Consider the following 23,348-nt stretch of genomic DNA (forward strand, 5'->3'; position numbering starts at 1 on the left):
ATTACATTGGTAATTGTTAATTTTCAATTGTTTATTTGCGTAATTCCTTAATCCGTTCATTATATGGTCCTTTATTAGCTGGTTGATTATTTAATTAAAACAGAGGGTATGCAGCAGCCAAACCTACCTTGTTCTTATTTTTTTAGGTTTGTTGATCACGTGACTCTCGCTCCGCGGCCTGCGTAGAGCACGCTTTTTAAGTTTATTCAAAACTGAGCGGTGAGGCAGCGATGAAGATCCGTAAAGTTGTGTCGCATGTAATTGTTCAGAGCCTTGAGCAATCTCAGGCGTCTGTAGGCCCCCTTTCCCAGGTGCAGAGCAGGGCAACCCTCGTCACTGGCATCGTAGTCCACATCGTAGGCGGCGGCGAGGATGGGAAGGTATGGGAAAGTGGCGACCGTCCAACAAAGCTGCGTTCCCCAAAAGCAAGGAGCGCGAGAATATGGAAAAACAAAATTATGAGATCGCACTGACTGTGGAAATCGGCGGAAGTGTAGTCAAGCCAGACGGACAAATCGCGTGTCACGACTAGATACGGGCTTCAAATTTCAGTCATTAACGCGTCGCTCAGCCACCCCAGTGCGCCTTGCCGAGCAAATGGATAACTTATTCAGCATTAAAACATTGTCGCATCAAAGACCTTGTGTAGGAACGTGCCACAGCGCCGCCGTATATCAGGAGACACGCAACGAATTTTGATTACGAACGCCTCCATATAACGAACGCCTCCATGGACAGCTTGCACATGGAAATTGGTAAGGGTTTATCATTTCCAGTTTTAAGGCATGCTTTTGTTTTCTGCGATTGGCAATCATATCTGAGCTCTGGTGCTATCGGATAATTTTTCGTTGAAACCCTACTTTGACGCCAAGCTGGGCCGAACCGTTAAGTAAACTTACGCATGGGTTCACTTTGACCAAATGCAAATAGATTCATTTCACAGGATGCGGAGACGCCCACCTTTGCCTTGATGGCGACTTCGGAGTCGAAGGTCATCATTGTGCTCCTTGGGGGTCTATCAACGTAGAAGGTGTAGTCAGCCAACATTTCGCCGTCGTAGAGGTAGTGGGATGCGTGTTTCGTGTTGCAGAGCTGCGCGAAACACCGGGTGTCATAGTTACGCGCTACGGTATGCACAGCGATGGATTATTACGTTCAATTTCAGAGCAATGTCTGACGAGCTGTAGTTGTGACAAATGCCAATGGTGTACTATGCGCATGCGTAATAGGCGTGCAGGTTTGGTTGTACTTACGCGATTTGGAGCAGTGTCGTAGTACCTTAAGATGTTTGTGCAGGGCGTGAACAAAGCACTGGCCCCGCCCAGCAAATACACAGTGCCACGCATGGAGAAAGATATGGCCATTTCCGTGTAGTTCTTCTTATAGGGCATCGTCCATTTGATGTGGTCGACTGCTTCCCTCTGAGGAGTCATTGTTGAGATTAGAATGGCACTTGTCCAATAAAAAAGAACAGGAGTTAGACTGTTATTTGATGAATTTGTGGTATTTTTTAAGCAAGTATTTTGCATGCGCGAATAACAGGAGCACTGCACGTAAACAGTGCTACGATGGTGGTGAAATATATGCGCTCAGAATGCCAAGCGCTTTCACTAATTCAACAAAACGCGAACCGAAATGTATGACCTTGCCAAATTTACGCATGACATCACTTTGACGGAAAGCAAAAGGAGTCATTTGACAGAGAGAGAGACTGCCTTAATTCGGGGGAGCAAATTTGACCCAGAGCTTTTCCTGGCTCTAGCGCAACTCTTTCACAGCTTTCCTGCAGAGCGTTCAGCAGCGGTGCCTGTGTCGTTAAATGCGTTCTGGGAGACAACGCCCTCAATTAATACTTCTGGCTTAATGAAACACTAATGCATTAGACAAAGCAGGGTTTCGAACCAAAAAGAAAAAGGAATACCGGTTCGGTTCGACTAAGGGTTTAAAGTTATACGATTTCGCTCTGCTTCATTGCCGTTTCGGGGAAATAAAATTTATAACGGTTCCCGAACTGATCTGCAACAGTGAATGTGCTCGCAAACCGGTAAATCTGCGAACCATCAGTAACATAAGTTTGCAATCCTGCCTCATGCGGACATGCCACGTAATACTATCGACTTCTCCGCATGCGCAAATTTTCTAATGAGAAGGCAGAAATTTACGAATGAATTCACAGATCCCAAATTGAGAACCGATTGCAAATTACAATTTACAAATTACCAATTATTACAAAAAGTCAATTACAAATTACTGAATAAAAAATTTGCAACCAACCATCACGAGATATTAAAATTTTCTTTCAAATTCAGCCAACCTCATTAAATTTCGTGCAGTGGTTCCAAAAAAAACTTTCTCCTTTCCAATGTATTTAGATAAGTGCACCCTAGTTAAAGACTCTTGTTAACATAGAAAAAAAAACAAATCACGAGCAAGAAAATGTGCAACACTTTTTAAGCACTAATAATGCAACATTAGAGAATCACTACAAAAAGCATTCGCTTACTTCCGGTTGCATATTTCCTGTGGTTCAAGAATCAGTGACATTACCAAAGACCGGTATCCATCGCTAACCTTTGCCTCCGGTGTACTTTATCCTACTGATAGCGCACTGTTTCTTGGCGTCATATTAGATAAACACCTAAAATTTGACGAGCATGTTTTATCCTTAACAAAGAAGGCAGCATATGGAATTAGAATATTAATTAAAGTTCGAAATTTCTTTAATATGAAGACACTCATCTCCCTCTACTACGCTTTTATTCACACGCATATTAACTATTGCATATCATCATGGGGAAACACGTATTCTACACATTTATCTCCACTACAGCATACCCAAAATCAAGCAATTCGCATCATTACACGTAGCAGCTACACATCGGAAGCATCTCCATTGCTCAGATCTAACGGCATTTTATCGTTACAGAAACTAAATAAATACTCACTTGGAATACTTGTTTATAAATCTGTTAACGGAAAGCTCCCGTTCCCTATAATTACTACCAGCCAGTATCCATTTTCCACGTCTACCCGTTTCGCTTCTACCAACAGCTATTTACTACCAAAACCTAGAACTAATTATGGTAAATTTACTACTAGCTTTTCAGCCACATTACTTTGGAACTCATTACCGTGTCATATTAGGATATTCTCTCATTTTTACACATTCAAATCAAAACTTCGTAAATTTTTGCACTCATTATAACAATTTGATCGTTATCATTATATTAATAAGTGCTTTGTTTCGTTAAATATTTTACTGCGTAAGCTAGTGACTAACTTAACATGGTGTCTTTTGTCTTTGCATATAGCTGCTTTGTATTCATATATCCTACTCATTTGTAATGGGAGGTCCCCTGTACAGTCTATTGACTATGGGACCTCCCTCTGTATGTATGTATAATCCCCATTTGTAACCTGATTATTATGCAAATAAAAATAAAGAACAACTAAAAGAACAACTAAAAAAAAAGAACAAAAGGTGGTGGTCATAATAGTCGTAACGGCTGAACGCAACGTTCGAGACTCACCACATAACACTACCTAGAGAACGTTAGATTCAGTTAATGCGATAATCGAGAACTAAGGAGCACAACTCTGAGGTCACCTGCCATCGGAAGGAGTTCTTGAAACTTGTCCTATTTTCGTGTGGTTTAAACGTAGATTGAACGCTTCAAACAATACTAGAAAACCTTTACCGCTCGGCGCGTTTCGGTACAAATAAAGCGAACTTACAATTGTGATGGCGTATTTAATGGCGCTACGTGGTGGACTCCTTGGGAAATTCAGCATGCTATTAGGCAGGATGCGGCAGTCCGGATCATTGGCGTTGTAGTACGAGGGATGCGTGATGCTAACGAAGAACGACGGCACGGAGAATCGCCTGCGCAAAGCAAGACTCAAATGAAGTGTCTGGCATCAGACATGGCGGCGGTTGAACCGCGGCATCTCGTTTCTTTGTGCCGCTGACGACACTTAAGTTATCGTTAATTGCGTTGACACCACTTGCAGTTTTTATCTGAGACATTCATTACTGAGACAAGAACATGACCTTTTACTACAACCGCTGGTTACTCATCATGCCATTGCCCTTAATAACATTCGTTTGGGCTAGATGGTGCATACTTGAATTAGGAAAGAACAGCGCCTACTAAGACGATCATGAGAGGGAGAACGACACAGGAACAGCGCCACCGTCATTGGATGGCGCTTGTCCTGTGTCATTCTCACTCTCGTGATCGTCTTGGTTGTCGCTGTTCCTTCCTAATTCAAACATTGCCCTTATGTCATTATTCATAGATTTGTTCACACAACTGGCTTGTATATCAATATCAAATACGAATGAATTATCGTGGACGGCACGAATGGTGCAATCAGGTCGGCCACACCCGAATTTAAGGTCCCACGCTAAGATTCAGTTGTTTCATTTCTGCCTCGTGCCACCCGTCTGCTGAACGCACTTCTGAATAACTTCACTTTCCAATCGAACCACGACCCATTTCGAAGTCGACTAGTGGACTGCGAAATGATGGCTTGCTGTCTTAACCATGCGGTTATCTTGTGGTTTTACCTTTACTTCCACCTTTCCATATCTGTCTGAAGCATTTTCGATGACTTTCGCAAAAATAATTTGGTCAGCGTATACGTTATGTTTATAAGCTCGATTTCTAAATAAGTTGGGCGCGCGTTGACACACTATTAATTATCTGTTAACTTGTAGCTTATCATGGAAGGCAGAGTTTAATTGGAGTCGACCTCGTTTTTCGTCTCTTGGTTTCATTCTGTTTCAGGTATTCACGCTTTAGGTTTTGTTGCACTGCCATGGAAAAAAAAATAAAACTTGCCTCAATTGTTTCATGTTCTGGTATCGATAGGGGAGGTCGAAGTAGACGCCCAGCACAGTGTATGCAGGTGGGAAGTCCGCCTCATTGTTTTCTGCACGTCCTACACGTTCTTTGATTATCTGCAGTGGAAGAAAAGAAAGTTAACTGGGAATACAAGATACGACCGATAGTTTAAGTACGCATTATGTACCCGCGTAAATAAAGTTAAAGACATTACTGTACATTGAGCTCCTAAAGCATGGTACAAATGGCAGTTTCAGCTAAACATATTCGACCGCGTGTACTCTTATTTCTTATTTCGCAAAACAGTTGTGACACTAAGTTATGACGCATCGTGTACATTTTTGGCGACATTGACGAAAGAGTACGTCTCGGGTGTGGCGACGCCTCACAAAAAATATTTTACCCGCTACAGGAACACTGGCACAAACTTGATTTAGCGTAACAAAATGCTCACCGCGGCGAGAACCAAAGCGAAATCGATTTCGCTCTTCTGGCGCCAAAAGGCGTCATCGTTTCTTAAACTTAATAATTTCTCATTTTGTCGCTGAAGCTAGCGTGATATTAATTGGACCGCAGAATAATCATATCTAACTAATTTTCATACCAAATTCTAGACCACATTTGCGGTCTTGTGCCCCTGCAAATGAAAGGGTAGGAGGAAAGGTAGATACTAAGTGAATATCAGTGGGGAAAATCGCATTCGTGATAACAAGATGTAATATTGCCCCGTATACACGAATAAATAGAATACACGAGTTTCGTAGGATATTTGAATCAACGAGGCTGAACGGTAATACCATACTTGGAAAATGAAAAATAAACACTGGAGCTGACCACGAATCTTTGTAGCGTAATGTATCTATAGAAGATGGTGGATGGTTATTTCGCAACACTGCAAGTGCCTACAGTAAAGAGGCCAAGCACTCATTGCTTCAATGAAAAAAGTATTACTGTATGAATTTCATATCTCTGTTTCCTGCTAAAGTTGTGAGGTGAGAGCCATCTGCGAAGCATACCTGCAGAATCTGGAGGCATGTGGCCAAATCTTTTGCGGTAGTATATTTGTCGTGAACATTCAGTATGCCGAAGCTATACACACTCCTTCTCAGGAACTTGTCGATGGTAGGGAGGAAAGCTGGAGCAAACGCATCAGTGAACAGCTTGCCATTGCTGTAAAAAAGAAAGAAGACCGAAACACTGTTCTGAACGTCTATCACGAGGAAGCAAATAATCGTTCAGCTTGCTGCAAACCGTGTTATTTCACATATGCTAATGCACTTCGTTACTCTTTCTATTCAAGAGTGTTATTATACTCAAGGATCACTCATAATGTTTTCAGCGACACTTGCTAGAGAGTGAAAGACGGAAATAAGTAATGAAAGGGAGGGAGGAAGCGAGGGTAATTAGAATTTGCCTAGTGTGCTAACCTACGATTTAGAAGGGGGACCCAGAAGTGAAGGAGAATGCTAGAGTGGAGACATGAGTTCAGCTTTTTTTTGCACTTCCAGATCATTAATTTATGTATCTACAGTCGGGCACGCAAGTCTGTCGCCTTCATGGGCTGCAGAAGAGCCCGTGTGGTTTTCTCTGCTGAGGAGCTCAGAGACCAGGCTCCCAGAACTCTTGATTCGTTAAAAGAGACTGTTGCGCAGAATCTATCGAACACACATATAAATTACAGGGTAATTTTCTCGCTCAGATCTCCATGTTGCAGGAATAAGAAGTATCTGTGTTGCGTAATAGGCGTGGTTGCGATGCTTGGACGAGTCAGTGAACTAGGCGGCATATGGACTTTTCACCGTACATCAGGGTGAAGAAGCACTTGGAACATTGCACTGCAGCCCTTCCCTGCGCAGTGCCAAATCGCCCAAACCGATTCCTTGTCTAGTAGGAAATAATTGAAGTTGTTTCTGTTGTTTTATGTCGTCAGGCTCACATTGTCCTAAAATACACAACCAGTCACGCGGTGTTTGAGCAGCAACGCAGGTGGACTCCCGAGAAGGAAGAAAACTTTAAAAATACGAAATATAGAAAGAATATTCGAGACGGAGTAACTAGAGTTTGCCAGCAAACGACAACCTTAACGTATGCTTTTATTTTATTTGGCCTTACTATTTGCTAACAGTTATTTATTCAAAGGTGCTCTAAATGTTCTCTTGCAATATGCTGCCTTAACTTTCCACACCACGCAAGGTGGGCTTGATGAGAAAAAGGACTTTTTTAGCTCCATTCTGTATAAATGGAAGCGTGCGATGCTTAGTTGTGTGGCGCGGAAAGTGACTGACAGGGATAATGTTTGTTTTTGCTTATATTCTATTGGAAGTAAGACGGGAAGGCTAATTCTTTAACTTGCTGTGTCAAGCACATCGGCTGAGGGAGATTTATGCTCAGCAGCATAAGTTTAGGTTCGAGTCCACTTAAAATACAACTTTGTGTTACTTTGTGCTAAATAATGAGCTGAGCTCGAAATTGCTAGCGAAGATACGAGATTAAGAATGCATGATTCAGTCAGGCTAGTTCAAAACGCCGACCTGTTTACCTCACTGACAAAGCACGTCAGTCACATGTTGCTACACCTCAAACAGATACGTATTCATCTAATGACCTTCAGATTGTATAAACTATTACCAGCTTTTAGTGAGGTCTCTTTGGCCACACCTGGCCCTTGCGCCAATAAAATCCAGTAATCACCATCTTTTGGTCAGATGGTTGCTGTTGCACCATTGTTAACTTTCGGTGTAGTTCACAGATTGATGCATGTCTCATGGTCTACTTTAAGATTACGCAACGCTCACCGCTTGCCTCTTTTACGTTTGGTCTATAGTTGGTGCGACATAAAACAATGGAGGTGCTGGGGCTCGTAGTTGCCCATAGCTATGATACAGCGATAAAGTTCGAAGCTCGCCATAAAATTTTACTTCGAATCACCGTTGCAAATAATCGAAACACGCCTTAAGATAATTTTTTTTCTGTTCAGATAGCTGGAGATTTCTGGTTATAGGGCATCCAATGCACTGGCACAATTCATCTGTCGTTCATAACACGAAGTTTGCTTGTTAGAGCTTGTGTTTGCTTTGCTAAAGTAGAGGGGCAACAAATGTGTCATGATCGTTCAGGTACAGTCTGACAACTGTTGTTTTTACAGAGGACGCACAACAACCATATGTGTGAAGGAATGGAGGATTTACGTACAATATGTACGCATAGCGGTTCCTGATTTCGCGTTACCACACAATTCGGGTAAGGCTTCGTAAAAGAAAACAGAAAAAAACTCATGACTCCTTCACGACATTTGCGATTTCGATTATGTCCCAAAGGGTGTTATTTAACTTTATTTTGGCGTCTTACACGACAAAACCATGATCTTCATCATAAGCACGCCGTAGTGGGTGAGTCCAGAATATATTTTATCCTTAAGTTCTTTAACCGGTGCTTACTGCATCGTGTGACCCGCCATGGTATAAGCAAATGTCAAATACACAATAGCGAACGAGAGTCGTTGGCAAAGTATACGGGAAGAATGCACATCTTGCGTAAGCGGTGGTGAAAACACTACGGAGTGTGTTCAGGCTCTTACACTGGTGAAAAGGAGACGCCGATGCCAGTGTTCATCATCCGTTTGCCAGAGTCCAGAAGATAATCCAGGCCAGCATCCTGCCACCCGAGAGGATCGTTCTTCACGTAGAACGAGTCGTAGAAGATGACGTCACACAGGCCGTCGTCCGGCAGCGCGGTGGCTCCCGTGATCTTCACGCTCACCGTGCACAACAGGGGGATGCGGACAGGTCTTGCAGAATCTGGGCATATATCAGTTGTTTCATTAGGACTGCTAAAGCACTTGTTGAGGATATTTGATTAGAAAACGCTGAGGAAGCGAGACGCTGTACGATGTAAATATCTAAACTGCCATTAGGATCAATAAAATAATGAACCTAATTGGTGTGCTCACCACAGAACTATTCTTGTCGGTCAATTTGTCATCTTTTTATTTTTGTCTGTCTGACAGAATGACTGGGATGGGTAGTAACTGTTATCGAACAATGTCAGAAAAGCCACTGTTTTGTGAACGGGGCTTGTGTCAGTCAAGGCAAAGCAGTTAGTTCACATTCAAAGTCATGTCCCCTAGCTGAAACGTGACCTCCTGCGGCATTCATTGTTCAACCAGTGTTATTCACTTCAAGCCTTCGCATTCTTTCGCATTCCTTCGCATTCCTTCGTATTCAAGGCTTCGCATTCTCTCTTGTTTACCTTGATGGTATTTGCTGTCAAGAAACATAACGTTTGCGTCCAGGTGAAAAAAAAAAAGACTTTCAGGTGACTTGACTAAGCACGAAACTCAGCAGCCAACGAAGCAGTAAGCAAACTATCAGCAAAGTACTTAAAATGACCTTTTAGATCAAACACATGAGAAAGACGTCTCCACTGTTTCCTTGTCTGCTTCCGCTAACGTTCTTTAAAGCTATACGAACTTGCCCAACAAAGCTGTCAATTGGAGGAGAATAGTCAGTGGCGCATACCCATTCCTTGTGTTCGGAATAGGAACTGCGCAAAGATTATTTACAATTGTAGATTACGAGACGAGTTCTAATAAGCCGCTACTGAAATAACCCAGAACTGGAGAGCATTATTGCCTGTATCTTGTAGTAAGCTTTTACCTAATTATATTCAATATTAAAGATACACACTACTGAGTGGCTGATCGCAGTGCTAACCACCACGTCGCGTTGTCGATACAGTGTTATAGGGCTGAAAAAAATATTTCTGCAAAATTCACCCCAAAGTGCAGAAAGCTAGGAATATTTCATTACTAAATTATTTGGTGTAACTTCCCGAAACATCACACTGGGTTATAATAGATGGCGCCAAGCAGGATTCCGCTGATTAATACAAACAAAACAACCCAGGTTTCATTAACAAGCCTTCGAGGCACTCTCGATGAGCGTTTTTGGATTCCATCCCCATCGGCATGCAAGTGCCAGAGTACCAAGGCCCCTACCTTCTGTTCAGCTGTGCAACGCGATAGCCATTTGAGCTGTCGCTGGTGATTCGACAAAATGAACTCAATCGTCACAAATTGTGGGCCTGAGTGCCACAATTTGTAATGTTTCGTTTAGTTTACGCCCCTCTCCAGCCTTCGTCAAATGCTCGAGTCAAACCGGGCCATTCAGGCATCATGAATGCGAAACTATCGTGATAATGAAGAAGGCCATGATGGACCCAATGATATTGAAGCGGTGATGGCCAATTTTAAGAAAATGATTCGTAAAGAATGAGATAACGATGATGATATATTCAAGCTTCCACACTTGACTAAGGTGAACAAGAATCGAGCGGCCATGTCTAGCAAATGGCAGCGCCATTTGCTAAACACTGTAAAAAAATAAATAGACTAACACAAGGCGTCGCCAATGTAGCCAAGAAAGACAATGCGTGTCAACACAAAGCGTACGTTTCACGTAAGGCGTAAACTCAACGTAGTCGCCTCCAGTCGTTTCTATAGCTTCGTAGTACTCTTCAGGAAGCGTAGCTTTAGGCGTAGTCGGAGCGGAAGGACGAGGCGGTGTGGTCGTCTCCTTCTGTTTTGTTGAAGGCACATGGGTCCCTGTCGGTACTTTCGTCATAGTGGTCATTGTTGGTACCGTAGGCTCAGCTGGCGTCGCCACAGTGCTGTGCACAGGCGCAGTGCGCTGTACAATCACTTCAACGGTCGCACGGGCTGGAACTGGCAAGGATGGGAAAGATGAGGACGAGGACCCATCGCTGCCGCCTTCATCTAGTACCGTTGTCTCGGGAGGGTTTGACAGAACTGCATGCGAAAAATGCCATCGAATACAAATCATGCTTTTTCCACGTTTTATTTGGAAAATAATTACTACATATTCCATCGCAATTCTCGCACTTCTGCCAACATATACTAGCGAGCTTGTGGAAGAGGTGAAATTTACCCGATGAATTAAGCGCGATGATCGGGTTTGCTAATTATGAATGTAAATCGAATAACTATTTGCATTTGCATTTTAGAACACGTGATGTAGTTGCGAAATTGATTCCCAGCGGAAGAGTAGTCGTGTGCTAAACAAGGATCATGAGGCGACCACGCCTTAGAATATAGCCTCCTCGAGGTCTGCTAGACCAAATTATTTGAGTTCTAGATTTTTTCCTTTATTTGATTCATTGCATACCCACAATACTGTTTGGACCCATAGCCTTGGCGGCTATTCGCGGCGAGAATTTGGAGTGGCGCCCTCTCGCGAGTGACGTCACGGCCAGGACGCCGCTCGCTCCGGCTCGCCCGGCTGCAGTGGGCGCTCGTTCCCTCCGTGCATGCTTGGGGTATTGGCGGCTCGAACCGTACTTACAGAGGAATACTGCGGATTATTTTTGCTGCCATGCCTGAACCACACTTTCTTCTCCAAAACCGCGTGAATGGAGAAAACTTGCGACTTGGATATCGCAAGCTACGAGGCGCAGAAGGGGTCTACTGTTCCTGCGATGCTATATGCGCCATGTCTGTCCATAAATGTTGTTTAAAAAGAATGTCTTCAAGCTCAACACGCGAAGTTATGTGTGATGCTCCTCTAAACACTTATCATTCTCTTAGTACTTAGCTGTGCGAGGCATCACATTTTACATGGAAGGAAACCTTGATATTTGATGCCAACATTATAAAATCATGTTAGAAGGAAGCTTTCATCATGATTCTTATTACTCTGGTGAGCTTTAGTCAAATGTCGCAACTGTACTAAGGCCTAAAAGGAAGAGTTAGGCGCTCATTGTGTGTGAAAAGCTTTGATACTACTTTCACCGTTCTCTGAAACAGGCACCCAGAAACGCATTGACTGTTAACACGACGGCGCACCATGTTTTGTTTATGTATACGTAACGAATACCATAACAGCCATCACAGAAAAAAAAGTTTCGTGGTTAAGATCGAGAACCAATCAGCTGCAAGCGATGAAATGTGTCATAGTGGCCCTCGCTAGCTTTTATCGGCGACATGGCACACCCCTCCCGCAACGGAAGCAACCGACTGTCGTTATGGCGAGGCACGCATTGTTCGCGAAACAGAGCCGTTCACTACAACTTCCAATCGAAACCATGAAGTAGCTCTTTACAGCGCCAATTACAATGCCTATAGCATACTGCAGGCACTACAGCACAACTTAGGCTCTGTTGAAATAGAAAATTCAAACACATTCTGCCTCACCATGTCTCGATCCGGCGTTGTTTAATTATACAAACTGAGAACTATTCGCTTCGTCAGTACGTACAACAAAACCTCGCATATCCGCCTCATAAAGAAGACACCACAAGCCTCACACGAATTCACTGGACTTTTGACCTCCACTGGGGAACAATGATAACTTCAGTATGTGCAACACTACTAATGAATGAGGCTTCGGCTTCTTGCAGCGAAACGGTACACTCAAATATTTGGCCCGAGCAGCCTGCGACAGTTCAACAAAAAGGTTCATCATGTCTGTATCTCAAGCAAGAAGCACCAGTAAATTGCTAAAGTGAGCTGAACGTGTAGCATGGAAAAGGAATAAATATTGGTACATTGCTTTCCGTGTGCTGCAACGAGCTGTAAGCCTGAAACAGCTTTGCTTCAAATTACCCCCCATAAGTTTAACCGGTGCAGAACGGGCTTTTGAGAAGCAGTTAAAAACGCAAGTGATGCTGGCAGAATCTAAACTGCAGTGTTAGTTAAGTCCTCGTGGTACTGCCGAGCGTTTCTGTGAAGAAATAGAAGAATTCGATATTATACCATTAACTACTCGTCGTCAGCAAACATGCTTTAGTGGGTTAAAATCAAGATAAATGTTGTACAAGTTATATATAGCCAGCGTTTGATTGTGACAAGCATGTTGCACCATGGCGGGTATGAAATCCTAACTAGATTCTTGTGTGCTGTGCTTTTGCATCTATGCTTTTATTATTCATGCCAGCTACCACTGCAAAGTGTAGATCCGGGCATGAAAAACTCGTAATGGGCTGGTCTGAGCTCCCTCGGGTGGCACTATAAAAAATTATGGGGTTTTACGTGCCAAAACCACATTCTGATTATGAGACACAGCGTAGTGGAGGACTCCGCAAATTTTTACCACCTGGGATTCTTTAGCGTGTACCTAAATCTAAGTACACGGGTGTCTTCGCATTTCGCCTCCATCGAAATGCGGCCCCCGTGGCCGGGATTCAATCCGGCGACCTCGTGCTCAGCAGCCCAACACCATTGCCAGTGAGCAACCACGGCGGGTGAGTGGCACTATAGCACTGCCTTTGAGAAATATATTGTCTAAGAAATAAGCTCCTTGATTACATTTTCTCGAGCGAAGACTTCGTAAAAGATATATTGGAGAGGCCCATCACAAGTATACAAGCATAGAGAACGAGAGCGAACAAACGGAAACACTGCAGAAGGCGCCCGGGCACCGCCCGAACTGCAGCAGACGAGAGGCGCGAGTCCGTGCCCTGACGTCACGCGAGCGCCGCTCGCAGCGCCCCTCTAGGTCGTTCTCGGGGCTAACAGACATAAGAAGAGCGTACTTATTGTGCGAGGCAACTTAAACACACGTTATTAAAGCTTTTTTTAGAGGGAAAATTTAGGATAAACAAAAGACAATGTTATGACAACAGGGGATATAAATAGAAAGAACATGCAGCAATTATACAAGAAGTTTTTAAGCATTGTACAAAGTATTGCCTAGCCTTTAGACTGTGTGGGAGTGCGTTCGATGTTATACAGTTGTTAGAAGTTGTTAGAAGCTGCCCTCGAGTTTCGTGCCGGAAAATTAAATATTGTGATGCGTAGTGTCAAATTATTAAAATGTATTATTGCATTAACTGTCTGAGCCATTTTACTTTATACGCCTCCGTGAACCACACAACACCAAGCAATTGAAACAGAGGTTTCCTTGGATCAGTATGTTTAGAAAATGCAACTATTCACAGCGTCCGTTTTTGAAGACCGACAACAGCTTCTACAGAAGTTAGGTACGTACTGCCCGAAGACTCTAAACAATAATAAAGGAGATTCTGCATAAACGCAAAGTATCCGTAGAACTTGGACAGAACATTGACGGGCTTTTAACAATACATGACAAACCTACGTTCATTTACGATGTTCGCGAACTGCTTGAAGGGGGATTTGTTGAAGCTGTTAACTTGAATGCGGATGGATCTTATGGTATGATGAACAATCATCTCTAGAGCGGTGCTAATCGTGCAGAACTACACCTAAGCACCGATCACTTTACTACTGCATGGCCTCGATTTTACAATTTTAACAAGTGTCCTAAAGTCAATAATTGAGCTGGTAATCACTGAGTATTTTCAATAAGCTGAGTACTATAATACAATGCCTAGGTTTTGCGATTTGTCGGGTTATGAATTTCTAATTATTCGTGTGCGCACTTCTCTTGAACATTCGTGATTTCACTTCAAACCCAATGCGACTGAAGAAAATTAAACAAGCAGCGCCTCACAGGTGCGGTATATGTGAATTTGTAAGTGACGATTATTAGCCTGATGACTATCAAAGAAAGGAGCTCACGCTAAGCCTGATCATACGCCTTTGCGCTGTCCTACAGTGGTTGTTTTCGCAGCATAACATAAACATACCCATAGTTTACGTGTATTAGCTATTAGGTTTATAACATGCCATTGAGCAGCACAAAAACATGAGACCTCCGGCCATGTGGTAATCAAAAATATTTTTACGGCGAAGGCTGGCCTCCGAGACTCATAGCGCGCATGATCTTTAACTGTGGCGGCACGGGAAATGGGGTTAATACAGGCAGAAGAGCCCGCTCCCACGCACTGGGCGACAAAGGGCAAACATTTGGCCCCACTTACAGCAGTACTCTGGAAGGAAGTGTCACACGTTGACCATTCGTTTCGGTTTGCTGCGAATCAGGGCGCAGGCCCCGTAATTATTACAATACCAAGTAAATTGTATACCAGTGCCACTGTCGCAGTGGTGGTGCAGCGGATAATTTATTGTCATCATCTCTGGAGCATTTACTGCAGTTTATATTTTCAGTCAGACTGTCAAAACTGACTTGTTTTTCTAATCAGGGTACTTTTCTTCCCAGTTTGCACGAAGTCGATGACTGAAGAGGTCCTTTGGTGATTCCTTCTATGTGCTACAGCCAGCACGGCGTCCCGACAAGCAATGCAAAAAAAAAAGCACTGCCAGCCATTGCCTGGTCTCTTATCCCAAGGCTCTTGCGAGGAGGAAAGGAAACTTGAGCTTAAGCCTCAAGATAAGCCTCCCTTGCATAAGCGGCGTCAGCTGGTTGGTGCGCACGTCGGTGAAGCAATGGAAATGAATGCCGCGGTCTAAGAATTTTAATGCGTGTCTTTTACAAATAAAGTGAACTCTTTTGACTTTCTGACCGTTCCGCGGTACCACATGGCGGGAAGGGAAACGTTCTTGCATTCTTTCCTCATGACAACTAGCGTTTTGAGACGCTGCCGCTTGAGACCCTGTGCCAGCGACCAGACGCGGTTTCCGGCTGCCCCTTGAGGATGTGGCCCTCGAAGCACCGGTTGGCTACCGCGTACGCGTAAGCCACAGTGCTGAGGTGAGTGTCACCCAAATCGCATAGTGCGACATAGCGTCGCTCATCGCAGACTCACAAAGCATGCTAAACATATTATCTGGGTTGCAACCTGGGTTGGCTCTTGACATTTCTTTTATTCATTCTAATAATATACAGAAAATTACTGAGAGTAAGCCAACGATTCTCACCGGCCATGACGAGGGCGAGGACTGTTACCGCGGAAAGCACGAAGACCAGGGACATGCAAACACAGCCTATCAGGCAGGAATAGGCTTGTCCGTCGGCCCTGAGGCGAGAGAAAGAGCGCATCGAAAGTCAAATTGCAGCTCTGCTGCCACCACCGAGAACCGCGCCTGCATTCAACCTTTCAAAAAAAAAAAAAAGAAAGCTTGCTTTACAAACCTCAGATGTTGCCCAACATCCCGTTTATTTACTCACTTCCTGATTCCTTCTTTTTTACTTCATCTGACTGATCATTTTACCGTTTGTGCATTTTTCGAAGCATAAGCAATAGGCGGTCTGATTTTGATTTTATGTGTAAAACATAAATATTTTGCTATATGCCTTTTAACGCAAGTCGCTGCATATAAATTTTTACGCACGTCTTTATGTGCTTCTAAGGTACTATCGCCTTTTTAATGTTAAATATATGCCTGCCTGAAACATGTTTGATGTTAAGATGTCCATAGCCACCAGGGGCCACCACCACTGTCATGCTTCTCAGCACAGCAGATGTTATACGGCTGCTCGCTCCTTGTTAACACGGACAAATACGGTTGAAAAGAGAAAAGAATCAAACTGAACCCGTCAGGATTTCTCTGAAGGTCGCGGTGGCAAGAGCTGCTGCTTTTGCTGACAGTGATGGTCATTATTATTATTATAATGTGACGGCTCGCACACACAGAACGCGAGAAAATGACGTGTCCGATGCTGAAGTGGAACCTCCGTCCCTCAGCTCAACAGCCGAATGCTATAACTATAAGGCCATAATGGCACGCATGCTTGACACGTGCCAACGCCAAGTAGCTTCGTCACGCAGCAGGTACGAGAGAGCACGTGCGTGTGAGAGCAAGTGCTCACATCAAACAGTGCCTTCGTCCTAATGGCGTCACTGCGTGAACGCCTCACAGTGTGCATTCGCATGAGCTGTTGCTTGCATACCGGCACAGCTTGTGGATGCTGTAGGAAAAAAACACAACCTTTGCGCAACATTCAAGTGGGGACCTGTGCGGTGCATAAACATAGACATTGCACGAGATTATAAACGCTTTAGAATTTTCTAGGAAATAGGTACCGGTTAATTAAAATGTGGCTGCCTCCAAATCCGCCATTTATATAACTGCCCAATATGTTCAAATAAAAAGTTTATTAACCTGTTTTCGTTAATAAGTCTTCTGATGATCACGTTATTAGCGCCAATGTACGCGCACCTTGCAAAAAAGCTTGTCTGCAGGAACGCAACGTTCCTACCCCTTATAGCGTTATCATAAAAGATCCGTGTGGTCAAAAGAAAACACCCTGTATATAAGTACACTAAAAAAAACAACTTGCACACCTAATATACACATCGTTTTTACTGCAATAAACTTCATATGATAGTCAACGCCTTCGGCACGAACGCTTGACCTGCCACATAGAAACGCCAACATATATTAAAGCCCTATTAAGGCCAAAATTGAGCCTCCATAATCTTCCAAGAACAAGTTCATTCCATGGACGGGATCACACGGCACTTTTTGGTTGACTTACGCCTCAACGCCTTTGTCTTATTATTGACTATCGCCAGGGTTATTTCCCCTTAATTGAATGTCAGGTGTTGGCTGCACTTACCTGCTTTCAGTTTGAACTGGAAACGTACGTAAACAGGGATTGAAAGAAGATCAGATTAGATTTCTAGTATTGCCTGAAGCAGATCAACCATCATGCGTACTTACTGCCACTAGACGAGTCCCAGTACGATTGTTCTGTTAAAAAAACGAATGAAATATTTAAGTACTGGGTCATTACAAGTCACCAGCTTTCTCGTTTCTGAACTGCAGCAGCCACGGCCTTCGATTTCTTTGACACCATCACTTGACCGAATGGCAGGCTGTTCGAGATGCCTTAAATTGATATAAACCCGCAGTGCTGGCGCAGTGGAGTTGGCGTTGCGGTGCGAAGCCCGAGGGCGTGGGATCGCATCCCTGTCGCGGCAGCCACATTTTCGTGGAGGCTGAATGCAAAAACGTTCCTGTACCGTGCATTTGGCCCACGTTAAACAACCACAAGTTGTCAAAATCAGTCTGGAGTCCCTAACTACGGCGTGCCTTACAATAATATCTTGTTTTCGGCACGTAAAGACCCAGAAATAAATTCTTGTAATATATACTGTCGCAAGATGCACCATGTGCAATTTTACATGAGCTTAATTACGGTCGTCATATTTCAACGTTCCATCAAGTTTCGCCGTCGCGTGGGGTCGCGCAATTAAAGAGTGCAGTACATTCGAAAAGTAAAAATAATAATCTTTGGGGAAATACGCCATTTCTTGGTTATTACGCGCAAAACCACCATATGATTATGACGCAAGAAGTACAATAGCGGCTTCGAAACAATTTTGACCAACTGGGGTCCTTCAACACGAGCCCATTACACGGTACGGGAGTTTTTGCATTCTGTCTCCATCGGAATGCGGCAGCCACGGGCCGGATCGAACCTGCGACCTTGCCTGAGCAACACAACGCCATAGCCGCTGGGAAGACATGGCAGGTTCAACTTAATGAAATTAATTTTGTTGTTTTCCCGCAGAGAAAAGGCAGCGTAATTGTGCCTTTGCTTGTGCCATATGTCACTACATCGCTGCGCCAGTTGCTATGCCTGGTTCCTTTGTGATGCCATCTGTGCCCACCGGAGGTAGAGAGTCTTAGTGGAGCACGCGCCGCTACGATGCAGGCAGAAGAGAGGCGCGACATGGAGCCGCGTGGCCTCTTGCATTTAACTTAAATTATAGTAGTGCTTAGGGGGAAAGGGCAAGTAAGGCAAAAGACCATAAACCAAAAGGGCAGCTGGGGGAACGCTTGTCCTCAAGTGATTTGTAATTTTGTAGTTTGAGTGCCCCCCATGGGCGGACAGAGAGGGGTTGTACAGCCCGTATGTGCATGCCCATCAGCATTAATCATTGAGCTCGATGAGTCGTGACGGGCATGCGGTACAGCTCTACAATATTGCGAGCGGCACTCGCACAAAAAATTGGACAAACCATCTCGCCCATGTGTGTCTAGCCTAGGTGTTGGCTTTCGCCGGCATCGTCGCCCGTTATTGAGAAGTACTATGTGTATATTCTGGGACAACTTGTTGTGCTGCGCTGTTCATTGCTGTTGCGCACTTAGACAAATGATCGGCGATGAAGCACACTATGCCAGTGCCATTTACCTGAGCGTCAGTTACGAAAAATAGGCGCAATCGTTGAAGGACTCCATCTGTAGCTTACGGCACCAGTGTATATGAGCTTGCATGTTAAATACGCCGCAGGTTTGCCCGAACGACGAAGCACCAATAGCCAAACCGAATAATCGGGCTACTACACCACCTAAGGTTCGTAATTTTATTGGTTGCTCCAATAGCAGCAAACATTTTATTAAGTTAACCAGCATCGTTTCACCCGCTCACAAAGAAACAAGATATCACTCGATAACCGCGAACATGGGCTACCACAACACTGACGTGATGCAGATATCAGGCAAAGGGGCGCGAACGGTTTTCTGCCGCATCTTGCTTCAGCGCGTCTCTGAAAGTTGCAATTACAAGATCACAAGGCACCATCCCTCCCTCCCCTCCTCCACTTCTGCCCTCCTCCCGCCCTCAGCCCCATGCCGTCATCAACTGCCCTAGAATTACGCTGTTCCGGAAGCAACTTATTGAACATTCAGATGAAGTAACCCTTAGCAACGCTAAAGGAGTCGTGTGCAGTTTACTTACGGTAAGATGACGGGAGCAAATGTTCGTTGCCTGCAGAAACAGAAGGTTCCGTTTAATTCCTACTCTTCCACCACTTCTTTCAGATCTAAAAAAGTACGGGCCGTCAATGCAAGCGCCTGCTGATGCATGTTATACGCAGAATGAATATAGATATCAGCACTGCAGTATTTGTGTCAATCAAGCAATACCTGCAATCTCTCTTTATGAATGGAACACGAAATGCATATCACTTTCGATGCTGTTCAACTTCATCGCGTGAAGGAAAGGATTTGTCATACCGAATGTACTGCACTAGCAGTAGCAAGGACACAGAAAAAACGGGCTGAAGGTGACGTGCGCTGTTTCGTTGGCGTAAATTATTTTGCGAGCAGTATGTGAGTTGAATGTGGGCCTGTCCCCGATTTGAATGCAGGCCCTCCCATGTTGTGAACGCAGGCGCAGAGAAAAACGGTATCGAGTAACTTCTCGCCATAATTTATGCATTTTTAGCAATTACTATTGACCATAAATTAAACGTTCTTACTACAGGCACTTGTCTTAAGCCCTCAGAAAAATATTAAATTCTGAAATTTTACGAGCCGAAACGACATTGTTACTCTGAGGCACGCGATATGAAGGACTCCGTCACAATGTTTACCGCATGGGGTTCTCCAAAGCGCACGTTAGTTTAAGTACAAGAGCGTCTTTACATCTATCCGTCATCGAAATATGGCCGCCTAGGTCGGGATCGATGCACTAACCGTCGCTCAGCGGCGCAATGGCAGCGACACTCAGCTGTCATAACAAGTTTTCTACCAACTCATTACATATTCACTTAATCATGAAGGACTCAAGGCACCTCGCCAATGACAACCGATTTGCTTTCGACATTTCTATATTTTTCTATAATATGCTGCGGCTTAGAAAGCTGACAGTGCAATCGCCTGAATAGCGGGTAACCTCGTGAGCGGGAAGGCACATGGAGCGACTACTGTCCGGGATGGGTCACCGGTGTCACTACGGAAGGATTGTGCTCGGCATAGGAATATGCGCAGATGTGTGCCCCAAGCGAGCCCTATATACTACCACATCCAAGACTGGCAGAGTGAACAGCGCCGTCATGAAGTTCATAGACCGAGTCCGTGTTGACGTTCTCTGTAAGTCATGTTTGTCTGCGCTGTTTGTTCCATATATCGACGTTCAATCAGTCAGCCTCGATCCATTTTAGGTTTATTGGCCTGCACCGAGCGCTGGAATTGTTGTTGTCTGAAGGCATTGATACTCGATGTTTCTAAATTGAGAAACTTGGCTGGTCAGCTCTGTTTGGCTGATGACAACACGACAGCTTTCAGCTTTCCTTATGTTTACGCTAGAGTTTGCTGATCTAGATGAGGTTCTCATCGGACCTAAGGGCACGAGGGTTTTATGGGTAGTAGTTTATCTAACTAGCGATACGGCATCGAATAACTCCTTGGATGAACATAGAAGTGAAATACAAGACCAGTACAGAGTGACACTGTATAGTATGAAAGCTGCATTGTCGCTAATTCTGCACCAATAGGTAGACTACTAGAAGAAAAAATGATCCAAAGTTATTTTTTTCTAATTTCCCGCGGGAACCCCATCACCAGTGTGTCAGTGTGACATCACGAACTTCAATGCATTTCTTTTGTATTCCGATTGTTATGGCACAGCGTAGGTTCTTGAACCATGCTAAGTCCAATATTTGACTGTTTAGAATAGAAAGTACGCCCCTCCTCCGCTTTTTTACCAATAAAAAGTCTTTTACGGACGCTGTAAAATCTTATGATGTCATCATAAAGCGGATGCGGAAACTTTGAGGCGGCGCCAACGCTTGTGCTTTGTTTTTACCGCTTCTTCGGCTTGTTCAGTCTCCTTTCACTTTAAATGTATATTTTTTTCTATATTACGAAGCCAACTGTTTAACACAGCTGAAACTTTTTTTGTTGTTACCATTCAGCAAGAAGTCAGGCCTTCCTATACTATTTCAACCGGCGTCTTCAATGCGACACTCGGCGGCGTAAAATAGCCTGTTGTTTGTAATATTGGTAAATAGTTGTTCCAACAAAAGAAAGCCCGAAATATTCTCTTGCGTTCGTTTTATATTTCTGTCCCTGTAGAAGTTCGCTATGGCGGTAATTAGAGAGCTGGCCGTAAATGGTTGGAAAGATTTCAAATCGACCTTAAGAGGAAGCTTTAGCTCGGGTGCTCCTATCTGAATACATGTAAAAGGATAATTCGTTTTTCTCAGCAACCACTGCACGAAATTTGACGAGGTTTATTGCATTTATAAGAAAAGCTTAAAGTCTAGTGACTGTTTCAAATTTCCGATTTAAGGCGTCAATTTTTTATTAAAAATTGGCAAAAATGGCAAATATTCACAAAACGAAGCAATCAAGTTTAGAAGTCCGTAACTCAGCAAAAAAAATGATGTCGCAATTCTGTTATTGTGTATGATAACACATCTAAAGCGGACCACTTTGACATCTTACACGTGAATCTCAAAAAAATTTATTAATATGTAATTACAGCTTTTGCAGAACCCTCCTAAACAACGTAACAAATTCACGTAGATGTAAAATGACATATCAAATTTGTCCGCTTTGAATGATCTAATGGAAGCTGTTTACAGAACCGCGATATCTGTTCTTGATGCAGAGCTATTAGTTTGTGAACTTCGTGCTTCTATATGCTTCAAACTTCTGAATTTTTCAAGAAAATTTTAACAAAATTCAAGCCCTAATCAAAATTCCGCTTCCAAGAGTCATTAGAATTTAACTTTGTCTCTCAAATGCAACAAATTTCATTAAAATCAATCCAGGGGTTATCTCAGAAAAATGTTTTTGCGTTTTTACATGTATTTGAATAGGCCGCATCGGAGTTGGGCCCGAGCTAAAGCTTCCTCTTAACACACGCCAAAGTGGGACCGACAAAGGTAGTTACAAGCAAGGTGCTACTTACTCCGCAGTGTCATCTGTGAGCGGTACGGGTCAAGGTCTGGAAATGAAAAAAGGGCAACTCAGTTTCGGCAGTATAATTAAACCACAACTTGGGAAGCTGTCTTTATATATACCCTAATAGCCATTGCATGCATATAAGTTGCTTGCTAGTCGGGTTAACACCTAACAAGGAGGGCACTAAGAAAGAAGCATGTGAGAAATCTGTACCTTTAACATTGTGATCACAGACAGGCGAAATTCTGGATTGGAAAAACCATTGTCTTTAGCGGCCGCGGGCAACGATAATCGCTTGGCAGTGTTTCGACAGCTTCAAGTTATAAAGGCAAAATAAGGTGATGCAATGTTAACATATGGAGCCAGATGTCCTGCATGTGATTAGTAATGTTCTGGGAATGTTTTCTCATGTCCCTATGCTAAACACCTTAAACTGTGGCCGTCTAAAGTTTAACCTACTTATGATTTTGTTCGGAACAGAACAAAACAACTTAGCGAAGTGGAATTACAAGTGCCTATACGAAGCTTGGATATAAGTATACAACTACAACGCTCATTAAAGGTACAAAAATTAAGGGCTATTCAGGCTTTCATTTTACAAGGCAGAACTTAAATTGAACGCTTTAAAGTTTATATCTACGTTAAGTGTAGAAGTTACTATACTTGGCACAGATGGGACGAGATCGAATTCAATGTAACACATCACGACGTGACCGGGTATCACGTGAATGTCTTTCCGGATAGCGTAAAATTCAGAACGACAGGCCGTGCCGAGGTGCCATATAATTTCGGGTCGTTGTGACGGTGAATGACAAGTACTACCAAGCGTGTAATATAAAATCATTTGATGTGCTTGTGCCCAGAGAAAGCAAGAAAGAGTGCAGACCCAACGGTAAAATCGTCGGCCGTCGAATCAACCGTAGTAAGTGCGCTATAAATAAATGTGACACCGCACATTCAACAGTGAATGTTGCTGCTCGCGTATGCACTCTCCAGAATGTAGTGCTACAGTATTCGATCACGCG

The 23,348-nt window shown here is 43.6% G+C and overlaps 1 protein-coding gene across 1 annotated transcript; it reads right to left on the minus strand.

Annotated features, from left to right (window-relative positions):
- Positions 1–143: 143 nt before the first annotated feature.
- Positions 144–22,359, minus strand: LOC142589686 (uncharacterized). Its single transcript, XM_075701226.1, has 10 exons — positions 22,331–22,359; positions 19,370–19,399; positions 15,601–15,698; positions 8,425–8,644; positions 5,864–6,017; positions 4,845–4,963; positions 3,736–3,883; positions 1,254–1,421; positions 961–1,092; positions 144–410 (listed from the first exon to the last, which is right to left on the minus strand). The coding sequence occupies exons 3-10, from the start codon at positions 15,653–15,655 to the stop codon at positions 207–209; spliced, it is 1,200 nt and encodes a 399-aa protein (XP_075557341.1). The 5' UTR covers positions 15,656–15,698; positions 19,370–19,399; positions 22,331–22,359; the 3' UTR covers positions 144–206.
- Positions 22,360–23,348: the final 989 nt, after the last annotated feature.

This window comes from Dermacentor variabilis, chromosome 8 (assembly GCF_050947875.1).
Source record: "Dermacentor variabilis isolate Ectoservices chromosome 8, ASM5094787v1, whole genome shotgun sequence".
Classification (NCBI taxonomy): Eukaryota; Metazoa; Arthropoda; class Arachnida; order Ixodida; family Ixodidae; genus Dermacentor; species Dermacentor variabilis.